This window comes from Leuciscus leuciscus (genome assembly GCF_965113295.1).
Source record: "Leuciscus leuciscus genome assembly, chromosome: 13".
NCBI classification, from domain to species: domain Eukaryota; kingdom Metazoa; phylum Chordata; class Actinopteri; order Cypriniformes; family Leuciscidae; genus Leuciscus; species Leuciscus leuciscus.
The window spans coordinates 27,352,590-27,366,341 of record NC_138737.1 but is presented as its reverse complement, the minus strand read 5'-3'; the positions used below and the strand labels follow the sequence as shown (position 1 = coordinate 27,366,341).

General features: G+C 36.3%; 1 protein-coding gene across 3 annotated transcripts in view; it reads left to right on the top strand.

Annotated features, from left to right (window-relative positions):
• Positions 1–13,752, top strand: part of grk5l (G protein-coupled receptor kinase 5 like) — a 61,673-nt gene that overhangs the window by 33,422 nt on the left and 14,499 nt on the right. For all 3 annotated transcript variants that reach the window (XM_082187751.1, XM_082187753.1, XM_082187752.1), the window contains exons 2-7: positions 800–895; positions 2,149–2,261; positions 8,931–9,008; positions 9,173–9,270; positions 10,544–10,636; positions 11,514–11,577. In XM_082187751.1, coding sequence (XP_082043877.1) covers positions 800–895; positions 2,149–2,261; positions 8,931–9,008; positions 9,173–9,270; positions 10,544–10,636; positions 11,514–11,577 — 542 coding nt within the window. The remainder of the gene's footprint in view (positions 1–799; positions 896–2,148; positions 2,262–8,930; positions 9,009–9,172; positions 9,271–10,543; positions 10,637–11,513; positions 11,578–13,752) is intronic.

The following is a 13,752-nucleotide window of genomic DNA, read 5'->3' as shown; positions in this document are numbered from 1 at the left end:
TTGATTGGAATTTGTGATATTTTATTATTGGTTCATATGATTTTTCTTTTCTCATGCACAGTTATTAACCCTGTAAAGCCTGACAAATCAAATAATAGTCAGATTTTTTTTTTTTTAATGGAACAGTTTATTAAATCTGTGTTTTATGTTGAGTATTATATTTGACACATCAGGCTTTTATGGCTCATGACATATAGTATGAAATAGGTGATATGCAATTTGGTCCAGATGTTATTTATATATGGCCAAACATTATGATAAACTTATGAAAGCTTGTAATAGCTGTCTGATAGCTGTTTATAGTAGACTATTATATATTAAAATATATCATATATTTATACGTATAATTCGGAGATAGAGTGACTGATATTTATGTCTTATTAAAATGATATTTAAATGTTTAGTCTTGTGATCAAAGCTCAGTAGTTTTAATAGTGGGTGCAAAACATATAATGCAGAGCAATACAATGATGACTGAGAGATGACTGACCTTCCTCAAAATCCTGATCGTATTTGATTGAATTTTTTTTTTTTTTTTTTTTTAAGTCATGTTAAAATGTATATATGAATAATTGAGTAAACGTACAGTAAGTTGCGTCTGTTTAGTAAATGTTCATCCTGAAATAATAATAATTTTTTTATATACATTTTATTAATAAAATTAGAAACAACTTGTATATCAAATGTGGTACAGCAGGCTTTATAGGGTTAATCATTTAAAGGTTGTTTTTCTTTGTTTACACTGATGTTGATTAGAATTTTTTCTTAATGACCAATTTTGTCTTTTTTCCCTGTCTAGGTGGAGGAGGAAAACGGAAAGGAAGAAGTAAAAAATGGAGGGAGATTCTTCGTTTTCCTCATATCAGTCAGTGCACAGAATTGAGCAAAACAATCGGTAAAGTATCGACACGCAATTTGTCTTGTTCATGAACTTCCTGTTATTGTCATGCTCCTTGTCAGCTGTGGTGTTCTCCTTGCCAAATTTCCCTAACGGTGATGTCATTTTGCAGTTCAGCATTGTTTAGTCATCTCTGAGTTTACATTGTCATTGTCATTGTCTGAATCCCAGTTTGCTTACTATCTGAGAAATAGTACGAGAGATAAGCATTGGTGCGTCTCAAATTCCAGTAATATGTCAAAGGTGCCTGGATGTCATACTTGTCCCAGTAGATTTGCAAAATATCCAACCTTGCTTGTTTTTGATCTAATATTGTGCACAATTTCTTGAGCTACAGATGAGGAGGAGTGACTGTCATCCATCAACGTTTTCAATTGTTTAACAGTAACAACCAATTCAAGACTTAGTTTTCAAATTTTTTAAAACTGTGAAATATTATTACAATTTAAAAGAACAGTTTTCTCTTTGAAAATGTTTAATTGTGATTTATTCATGTGATGCCAAAGCTGAATTTTCAGCATTATTACTCCAGTCTTCAGTCTCACATGATCCTTCAGAAATCATTCTAACATGCTGATTTGCTGTTCAAAAAAACAAATTCTGATTATAATCAATGTTGAAAACAGTTGTGCTGCATAATATTTTTGTGTAAACCATGATACATTTTTTCAGGATTCTTTGATAAATGGAAAGTTCAAAAGAACAGCATTTATTTGAAATGGAAATCTTTTGTAACATTAGAAATGCCTTTACTGTCACTTTTGATCAATTGAATGCATCCTTGCTGAATAAAGGTATTAATTTCTTTCAAAAACAAAAGTATAACTGACCCCAAACTTTTAAACTGTTGTGTATATTATAAATCAGAATTATGAATGTATAAAATTTAAGTATTGAGAAATTTTAATTAGTAAGTCATTAATTTAGCTAGACGCTAACACTAACATGAAAATGCTGGCAGAAAAAGTGATCTGCAGTGTCCATGTGTGATTTTTCCCATACTTACTGTCTTAACAATTCACCCAATAATGAAAATAAAATGATGTAATTTACTCACCCTCAGAATGTATGCATGTAGTATTATTAACTGTTTTGTCCATGCAATTAAAGACAATGGTGTTCTGGACTGGAACCTGCTCGCTTTCATTGTATGGACAAAATGTCATCTTTTGAGAGTCACCATCAATCACTGTACCATGATGCCACCAAAGCACATTTTTGTAAAGTTTCCCTTTTCTTTGGTGTCTTAGAGCGGGACTACTTCAGCCTGTGTGAGAAGCAGCCCATCGGGAGACTTCTGTTCCGCCTTTACTGTGAGACCCGACCGGAGATGCAGCGATGCATCCAACTTCTGGATGCCATGGTATGTCATGGCACACATACACACGTCTCCAATGCTCAATGCACCTGCTTTATGTTCTAATGAAAACAGAATTAGTTTAAGATCATCAAAACAGCTTTTAGTCACTAATTGCTGGTTCTTTTAAGCAGTTCATCTTCTATCAAAATCTCTTGGCTGCTCAAACTCTCTCAGGATTCTTGTTAACCCCTCCACCAATGTTCCACTGGCCTGGACAACAGGCCTCCCACAAGACTAGCTTGCCTAGCATGGAATAAAGCCCAAAATATCAGTACCAGCATCTGGTCACTGAATGAGGCCATTGTCTGGTCTCTAACACCACTATAGACCCCAAACAGTCTGAACCCCAGGAACCTGAACCCATGACAGGAAGTCACCATCATAAAACATGGGGCAGCATATTTGTGTTTTTTAGGACATGGAAAAGGTGTTCATCCTGGAACTTTCGCCGCCTCTTTTTTAACAAAAACCCTTTGTGCCGTGTCGCTGTATAGCTGAATAGCGGAAGCTTTACTGATGTGTTATAGAGACTTGTGCGAATGTCTGAAAGTCAAATGAAAAAACAAATGTCCTAAACATAAAAGCATCATACAATCATACATGCGTGCCTACTCTATAGTAGGCGAAAAACAGTATGTGTCAAAAAAAAGTCCAAATTCCCTGTACTCATAAAAGAGTATGCAAAAAGCACCCGGCACTACTACTTCCAGGCGAGATTCTGAAGTGTGCATACGATGGACACTTTGCCATTCATAAATCCTGTCCTGTGGCCTCATGGGATAGTAAAGTGATAGTAGGTCACATGACAATGACAACATAGCAAATGTAGTCCAGATTACATTCACACTACATAGAACTTACTTTTTTTAGGGGTCGTGAAGTAATTATTTGTTCAAAATAAGTATAAGTACTTAAAGTGGCTCTACCACTGGAGAAAGTGTAATGGCCGACTAGGATCACGTGTTCTTTTATAACCAATCACATTACAGCCTTGACGTCATTGAATATCTTTCAAGTTGTGCGACAGTCAATCACTGCGGATACCATAGAAATTAATGAGATGTGTCATAAACTGAATCCTACATGTTGCAAAATTGTCTGTGACTTCTCTTATAAAACAGCATTTTTCCTATGTAAACTAAAAAAAGATCAATCCAAAACAAATGTTTAATAACAAACTTGTTAAACATTAGCCAATAGGTTGTTAATTCATTAAATAAGCTGTTTTCCCACAAAAGTATCCATTACAAAAATGGCTCTGCTCTCCTTCCCTGCATTTAATTTAATTTTCATTCCACTTTTATTTGTATAGCGCTTTTTTACAATACGTCGTTTCAAAACTGCTTTGCAGGAAATGCAAGTTTCTACTTTACATTTTAGAGTAATCCGTTATCAGAAGTGTATCAAAGTAATGTCCCTATGTCAGAAATGCACAGTTCTGAGATAATACAATCATGCATTTAGCTAACATTATGTATTCATTTAGGCAGAAGCAATGAGCTTGTTAAAGACATCAGTATTCATATCAGTGGTACTGCCCTTCATTCATATTACTAGTAAAAGATGCCATTTAACTAATTTTAAAACATCTTAATGTAGAAGTAAATAAAACTTATAAGAAATAAAATAGAACCCCACAATTCATATTACTGTAATGGCAAAAAATTAAATAAACACTATCATTCAAAAGTTTGGGGTCTGTAAAAAATTTTTTTAGTATGTTTTGAAAGAAGTCTCTTATGCTCTTATGTTGAGAATGGTTGTGCTGCTTAATGTTTTTCTGGAGTCTTTGATTAATTGTAGGTTTAAATAAGAGCATATGTTTGTAATATAACTATTTTTTAACGTAATAAATGTCTTTACTCTCACAAAATCTTTACTGACCCCACATTTTTTAACAGTAATGCATATCATCTAAATTTTTTCATGATAGCACATGTATGTATTGTAGTATGCTGATTTTAATTTTAAAAAATCATTTTATGAGAACAGAATAACTTGCATTACAGCGTTACACTGAGATCATGGGAAGTAATGAAAAGAACTATAAGCAAACTCAAAAATAAAGCACCCAGACACATTATGGTAAGGAGAATCGGGGTCAAATTCAACTAATTAAAAATAAAGATAAAAATAAATCCCAATGCTCCTAAAAAGTTCATTGTCATTGTATTTTTAATATGCGTTTTGATTTATAGGGTGAAATACTCTGCATACTCTTGGCTTTGTGAGATTCACCCAATTAAACTGTATTCTAAAGTCAAGAAGAAGAAGAAAAAGTGCCCTTAATGAGCTGGCATGCATCAAAATGAGTTCTGGATTCAGCTTTGAATAACGAATTGAATGTAAACACAGAGATGCATTGAACTGAAAATACTTGAATGTGTTTGATGTATGTCCGCATATGTTCTGCCGGCAGCAAATGTGCATGTGCGTATTTGTGTGAGCCACCATAAGGAAAGAGCCCGGGAGGGGGGGGGGGGGGGGGGGGGGTTTGAGGCCTGCTCTGACGTCAGAAAGTAGCGGGATCTCAATTGTTGTGGCGAGTTAGACGGCACTGTCTGTGTCTACTCTGTGTGAGATCTCTGTGTGTGTGACAGAAGGAAAGAAGCGCAAGAACTTTATTGTGAGAAACCTCCTCACACATTATTTAGGTCTGAGTGTACACAAAGACAAATTAAATGTGTATGCAGCTGACCTTCTTGGTCCGGGTTTTGTTTTTCCATCTCGGTGGAGGCGGAATAGTCCGATGTTATCTCACACATCAGATTGGCCCAGTTCCTCTGTGTCAGAGGCAGCCCGCCATTTGTTTTAGCCTGGTAGCTCTACTGTACCATTCAGAGCCACTGACGTAGGTCTGTTCTCAAACCACTATTATGATTGGATCTCTCTCTCTCTCTCTCTCTCTCTCTCTCTCTCTCTCTCTCTCTCTCTCTCTCTCTCTCTCTCTCTCTCTCTCTCTCTCTCTCTCTCTCAGGGGATAGAATATACAGTTTGTACAGTATAAAAATCATTGTCCATGGAAAGTCCCCATAAAACATGGAAACCCAACATGTGTGTGTGTGAGATCTCGAGTGTTTGTATTTGCTGCTTTTTTCCATGCGGTGACCTTTAACATGCAGGCATAGCAAATTCCCCTTCAAATTCCATCATTTCCCATTTAAAAGATGGCAGAGCAAGTTGAAATAAAGCGGTGTCCCCTTCCCTAATGTCACTATCATCTACAGCAGTATAAAATATAAAAACATGTCAGTGTAAAAAGATGTTTTCTGGGTTTGGTACAAATGAACTTCAATCAACAGCATTTGTGGTTGGATAACTGCAAAAAATAACATTGGCACGTACCCAGAAAAAATTACTGTTCCAGTAAAGTGCTTACAATGGAAGTACATGGAGCCAGGGAATAAACAGGACAATAAACATTGTTTTACAAGTATAGCCACTAGCAGGGCTTGACATTAACTTTTTTTGCTGACCAGCTGCTGTGGCTAGTGGTTTTCCAAAGTTACTTGCCACTCAGCATTTTCACTGGCCACAATTTTGTCATCGATACCATGGGGGAAAACTGCCATATAGATATTTTTAATATTATCTCATCATTTGGCAGCAGGTATATTATGCTGCTGTAACTTTAAGACCTGACGCACGGATCCATTATACTGTTACACATCCGTTTTCTTTCTCAACTGTTTACGTTCTCAACTTACTGTGTTTATGTGAATACTTACCAAGACTTGCATTTTGACATTATTTTGTGTGTATTTGACTGTTTAAGTGCAATAAGCAGCGAAAAATAACTTTAGTACTGAGAGGTGGCGACCACTTTGGGTGTGAGCACAAATTCGGCAGGAATGAGTCAAATTATGCGCAATACGCACAATCCCACGGCAGAATTCAAGCCCTGTAACACAAACAATATATGTGATTGTATGTCAACTCGCTGTCGGAGAGATGAGTGATTGTGTAAATTCATGTCAACACCATTGCTGAGTATTTCCTCCTTAAAACTGCAGTGAACCAAAGACAGTCTCAAAAACGTCACAAACTTTCTGACGTCACAAACTACCTTGTTAACCAATCAGGTCAACGTGTGATCATCAACGAGTGGATCTCTGAGCTGGCGTGAGTGAGTGGAGGCGGGTTTAATTTGCATATTCATAGAAACGCGTATACTAAATGATGCAAGGGTGTAGAGTACTAGAGTTCATGCTATTTTAAGGCATGAATCATTTTTTTCAAGGAAAAAACTTTTAAATATGTAATTTTGGTGATCAAAGATGAGTTTTAAGGAAAAATGTTTACTACAGGGGGACTTTAAGACTTTAGTTCATCCTTTAAACACAAAAGATTTCTGTCTCTCTATTGTAAGTCCATTCCATCCAAACATTTACACTTCAAAAAGTCATAAAGACATCATAAATGTAATCTATATGAATTAAGCAGTTTGATCTAGATTTGAAGACATGATCTCTTTATATGATGAACAGATTTAATTCTTAAATAAACATTGATCAATTCACATACATGGAGCTCATCAAATATGGTCAATGGAAGCTCAAGCTTGCTTGGTTGATGCACGAGAACCAATGAGGTTTGTTTTCGCTTGCCACGCAAGCATGTTTGAGGTTCCACAATTATTTATTGTGTATATTTATCTATTTATTTATTTATTTATAGGTTCTTTTATTTATGGGTGAACTATCCCTTTAACTTAGAGACTAGTTGAAATTATTTCAAAAGAACTTGACTTCTATTGAACTCTGAACATTCCATGTAACATTCTTTTCCTCCACTACTCACGGCAATCTTCCAATGGATGAGTTGCCAAATGTGTTAAGGGGAATGGAAATCATTCTGTATGTGTCGAGGCACAGTATGCATACACACACACACACACACACACACACACACACACACACACACACACACACACACACACACACACACACATCCCCCACTATGTAATGACGTTCAATGTATTTAATGACGCTGCTGGGCCGTGCTGTGGCGCTCCAGGACCTTATGGAATCCTGCCGTGTTGACTGGCTGGTTACCAAGCAACCTGAAGTCACACATGGTGGGCTTCATGAAGCATGTGTGTGCGGTCGCGAAACATATGTGTATGTGCTTTTCGTACTCTACAGCCGGGCCGTGACGCGGGTGCAGACATGTGATTTGTGCGAAAACCTATTTGTGGGTACATATGCTTCGTTGTGGGCGCGAGATCTTATGTTGTATGTGTTTACATCATTCGGGATGGAACCGAGAGGGGGGCAGGTGGTCATGGAGAGTCTTGCGTAATGGGATCCACAGAGCACGAGGGCTGGAGAGAGTGTTGATTAGGGTGTCATCAAGTATTACCCCCCTAACACACACACACACAGGCACATCTACGGCCCTTAGGGAAAGGACGTGCCAGACTGTGGAGCTCATTCATTGTGTAATCACTCGCAGACTCAATTACATGATGCCTCTTCCTCATTCAGCATATAGAAATACCATCAGTAATGGTGAAGTCATTGGATGTAGTTTCTTTTTTCCAGTGTTGAACAAGTGATATGAGTTCACTTAATACTCTCTGTCTGTCTCTGTTTCATTAGGCTCAAGATTTGTGAGTATCGGCACAAAGTCTGATCCACATTAGTCTCATGTGACTAGATCTTTGACTAATACATAAAGTCTGGTCTATGTTGCAGCTAATAATGACCATAAAAACCTCCTTAGACAGGAAGAGATTGTTTCGCCAGCATTATAATTTGACTTACCACAGTTGTTTTGTGTTCTGAAATAATTATACAAAAATAATAGAGCGGTGTGAAAAGAAATAATGGCACAGCATTTTGTATTGGATACCCCTGAAAAATCGGGTTGGTGCAGTTTCAGTTTTAATTCAGTTGTAGCTTTAGGAATTTTAGTACTTTAACAAAAATGAGAAATGTTGTCTTGGTGGCAACTAACCAAAATGAAAATAAGTTGAAGAATTTCATCTAAAATGTATTTTACTGTTGCTTCATTTGAAACAAATTGTAATAGTTTTTTCTTTTTAGCTTTAAGAACAACTGAACAACTGATTGCCAATTACATTTATTCTCATCATTTACTAGCCGTTCCAAACCTGTTTGACTTCCTTTATTCTGTGAAGCAGAAAAGAAGATATTTTGAAGAATATCGGTAACCACAGTTGATGGGCTCCATTGACTTCCATAGTATTTTTATTTCCACACTATGGAAGTCAATGGGGCCCATTAACTGTATGGTTACTGACATTCTTCAAAATATCACCTTTTGTGTTCAGCAGACGAAGTAAATTCATAAAGGAACAACTTGAGGGTGAGTAAATGATGACAGAATTTTCTTTTTTGGGTGACCTATCCCTTGCGTGGTATGAACCATGGGAACTCAGGAAGGGCTGGGAACTTGTAAACCAAATTTTGTTTCTCAGTGGACGACTGATTAAAAACCTGTTCTCCCTAACTCCCAGAAACTGCAATTTGACATTTTTATGTGCAATATAAATCAGACTGGCTTCTGAGGCTGGTTACTATTTCATACATTTCTAAATCAAGTGCATTGTGTCATAAGGTGTCATTTATATTTTGGATTATGTTATACCTTGTTTGTCTCAATGTTCAGTTAAAACTTGTAGTAATTTGTTTGTATCTGGTCATTTAGGAGGACTATGAGGTGGCACCAGATGAAAAGAGGAAGAGTCGAGGAGATGAGATCATCAAGAAGTTTCTCACCAAGCAGGTGTGATTTGGTTTAACTTTACTGTGTGTGTGTGTGTGTGTGTGTGTGTGTGTGTGTGTGTGTGTGTGTGTGTGTGTGTGTGTGTGTGTGTGTGTGTGTGTTAATTTTGGATATTGAATGTCCCAGTGGGCATCAGTAATCAGAGCATGTTGTTTCTCTGACAGTCCTCTGAGTGTGTGGATGTTGCTGAAGGTCTTGCTGAAAGTTGCAGAGAAAATCTAGAACTGAGCCCCTGCAAGGAGATCTTCAGTGACTGTCGCCAGTAAGACAAATGCAAATACGCTTGTAAACACCTGGACTTCTGTTTCTCTTAAACTAAGCAAATTCAAATACTTTAACCAACCGTTCTTGTTACACATTTATTGTGGTGTTTTTAAATTTGTATTAAAGTGTTATTTATATTGATTAACTATTATATAAATAAATAAATAAATAAATAAAAAAAATGTAAGTAAAGATTTTACTATGGTTTAATATTAGTTTGTATACTTGCACTATGTGCTAAATATATGTTCTCCTCCAGTGATGGGAAGTACACTACCTTTCAGACATTTCTAATTCTCACCAAGGCTGCATTTATTTGATCTACAATACAACTAAAACAATAATATTATGAAATACTATTACAATTGAAAATAAATGTTTTCTACTTTAATACGTTTTAAAATGTAATTAATTCCTGAGATGGCAAAGCTGTATATTTACTCCAGTCTTCAGTGTCAAAATCAGAAATCATCATTCAGAAACATTTCTTATTATTATCAATGTTGAAAACAGTCGTACTTCTTAATATTTTTGTGGAAACCATGATGCATTTTTTTTTTTCAGGATTCTTTGATGAATAGAAAGTTCAAAAGAACAGCATTTAGTTGAAATGGAAACCTTTTGTAGCATTGTAAAAGTCTTTACTGTAACTTTTGATTCAATGTTCTTGCTTAGTAAAACTATTAATTTCTTCCTCAAAATCGTACTGACCCCAAACTTTTTAACTAATACCCTACAGTTAAAAAGTTTGGGGTCAGTATGATTTTGAGTAAGAAATGTATAGTATGTAGTAAGCATTGCCATAATTGGAACAGGCTGTAACAATCATTTAGGGCAAAATTAGCCCAAAATACTTTTAAAAAATCCTCTGAACATTGTATGCAATCTGGGCACCTTTCACATACTGTACTATTTTAAACGTAAACCTAATATTGAATACTATATAGAAAAGGCAGTATGCAGAATTAAGGGTTATGTAGTTTTTTTCTGGGATATTAATAATTTAACGCATTTTTGTCCCTAAAGAAGCAAACATTATACTTCTGGAACCGTTGTATATTTTGTCTTGTGTACAAGTCAAGTCAAGTCACCTTTATTTATATAGCACTTTATACAATACTGATTGTTTCTAAGCAGTTTTACAGTGAAAACAGGAAAATGATTCAATGATGCAAAGAGAAAATAGTGTCATTGTTCAGCTAAAGTAAGTCAACTGCACTAACAGTGCTGCTTATGGTCTAACAGTCTCCATGCTGTTTTAAATCTCACAGAACTCTTCATGACTACTTAAGTGGTGCTCCATTCTCTGACTATCAGAACAGCATGTACTTCGACCGCTTCCTCCAATGGAAAATGCTGGAAAGGTTGGTTACACGCTTTTTCTCCCTTTCCTCTGTCTTTACCTTTTTAATCTACTTTAAAATTGTGTATTTCATTCTTTTAGTTTGCTGGAGGAAGTTCTTTGCCCTGCTTAAACTAGACATCCTGCTTTTGTTTCATTTGGCTAAATTATATTCAGCTGTTATGGCAGTACAGACACTAATCCGTTTAAATTATTTGTTAGTGTAATTGTTAACAGCTCAACACATGAAAGCAAACAGTCATGTTTTGGGTCATGAAACGTTCAAGTTTCTTTGCAGTGTCCAAGCCTATGCTAGATATAAACTGTTTCGAACAACTTTACATTTAAGTGGCCCATAAAAACAGTTATGAACAATTGGTCACACTTTAGATTAGGGTCCAATTCTCTCTATTAAATAACTATTACTATATTAATTATTTTTGCCTCAATAAACTCCTAATTCCTGCTTATTAATAGTTAGGTAGTAGTGAAGTTGAGGTATTGGGTAGGATTAAGGACGTAGAATGTGGTCATGCAGAACAAGGCATTAATATGTGCTTTATAAGAACTAATAAACGTCCAATATCCTATTAATATGCATGCTAATAAGCAACTAATTAATAGTAAGAACTGGACCCTAAATTAAAGTGTTACCAAAAAGTGTTCCTTCCCATTTTTCCCCCCTTTTTTTTTTCTGCAAACACAATTCTGTGAAGGCTTTTTTTCATAGATGAGGTGGAAAATGTGTTTCTTATTGACTGTGTTTTATAATTGTAATGTTGTGTATAACTTGTAATGTAGCTTGTGCTCCACCTAGCTTTGTTAATGGATCTGAATGTTAAAATGTCAGGTTCCTGTCTGCACTGATTTGATATCAGATTTTGTGGTTTCGTTTCCAGACAGTCTATCACAAAAGACACATTTCGGCAGTATAGAGTTCTGGGGAAAGGCGGTTTTGGAGAGGTAAGGGTATTGTAAAAAGTAATGACCTGCACTGTGTGTACTGAATATTTCCTCAGTTGCTCTGTATAAAAACTAGCGAGCTGCCTACATTAGATCAGATAAAAATGCATTACTTTAAATGCCATATTAAAACTTAATATAATATTAAAAGTAGTACTCACAATTAAAGTGAAAATTTAGTTTAAGTCAAGTAGGGACACAATAAGGTCATATAGGTAGCTATGATGTTGTTGTAGGATAATAATACAACAAATTTACATATTGTCCCTGTCAGGTGGAAACCTCGTATTTTTTAAACACTGTGTTGTCAAAGTTGGTATTGTGGCTTTATATATGGCCAGACACTTGGACGTGTCATTATAATTTTAACATTTTATGAAGATCACCCAAATGGAGTTATGAGGTTTTTGACCAGCGAATGACAGAGATATGTTGTCAGTTACTGGAACAGCCGCATCTGAGGCAGTAAGTGCATCGCTGTATCTGTTTTCAACAACTTACAGGTTATAAGGTTTATTGTAGCTATATGGGTTTTTCTTGTTGTTGAAAACATTTGAATGCAATCTAATGATATAAAAAATGAAGCACTATGCACAGGATATTTAAAATGTATATTTGCTTCAACTAGACAGCAAATACCAGACTCGACTATTCTCCACTCTTTAAAGGCGAGGTAGGTGATTTGTTCCAGGAACAATTTGTGTTATTCTGGTTGAAAGTCTCTACACATCCTGATAGCAATCACTAAGTTAAGTGGTCTAAATGTATTTATATCTGTAGTGAACTGTGACTCTTGAACCTTTGCCCTCTCATCCCCTTCCCTCATCGGGAAAAAAGTAAACTCAGCCTAGCTTACCGTGTCTGTGTCTATAATACTGCATGTTAGCTTTGACAAAAAATCCCTCAAGCAAACAACAGAGTGGGTGTGAGAGTTATCACCAGAAACTAAACACAAAGTAATAAAATGCAAATCATTCCAAAGAATTGCATCACACAATCGATGTCATTTCAGCGGAATATGGTGACAACTGGTTTAATGTAAGACAACGCATCAGTTACAAGGCTTAGTCACAACCTCTTTTAAATGCTTTTCATTGGTTAACTATTTGTAAAACCCACGTAAAGGATGACCAATGACATGCATTTGTTAAAAAGATTAAAAACAAATGAAAAAATATAGAGATACGAGGTTTCCACCCAACAGCAACAGTATATTCTTATTTGTAGCATTTATTTTTATGTATTTTTTGGAATTTGATCATTTTCCATGGTAAACCTAACAACCTATCGCGACACAGTGGTTGGGAAACACTGACCTAGACAGTAATTTTGGGCATTACAAGTGTGCTCAGCAAAGGCAGTTTCGAAATATCGAAATAATACATCATACTGCTTTTTGAGATGTCTAATTTTTGGCCAAACAGCAAAGCAGTGCATGTATCCTCATCATAGGTAGTCCCAGAATAGTTGAGGATTGCATCATTGTAATCCACTCAATAACCAAAATTGTTGATTCAGTTGTTGCTATCACCTTAGCCACATGCAAACATCAAACTCTTTTGGAATCAGTTTTGAGTCAAGTGTGCTGTCTAACTCACATAAAGAGCATTATTTGTGAGTTGCTGCCTATGAAGAGGTGCAGTCAAATTAGTGACATTTCGAAAAAAAAAAAAAATCTATGCTCAATAGTGTAACGTCTCAGGTTACGACTGTAACCTTTGTTCCCTGAAAACAGGGATTGAGACACTGCGTCGATTAATATATCGGGGAACGCCTCAGACGTTACAGATGTCTGAAATCACTATCAAATCACGGCAATCAAATTGACTGACGACAGCCGCTGACTTCATTAACATGCAACCCGGAAGTATAAAAGGGCGCCTTGCAAACATGACAATCAACTTTTGTCTGAAGGGACTGTTTGGCAGGCTTGCCCCGAGGCACGGCAGAAAGACGCAGTGTCTCGTTCCCTGTTCTCAGGGAACAAAGGTTACAGTCGTAACTTGAGACTTTCCCTTCCGAAAGGGAACTCGCACTGCGTAGATTGATGCATTGGGGAACGATATACCCACACCGCCAATCTAAGGGGAGTGCGTGCCCATTGGCAGTGACAACTGTCAGAACCAGCAAAATTCAAATGAAATGCCAGAACCACTTACCCTCAGGTCACACTGG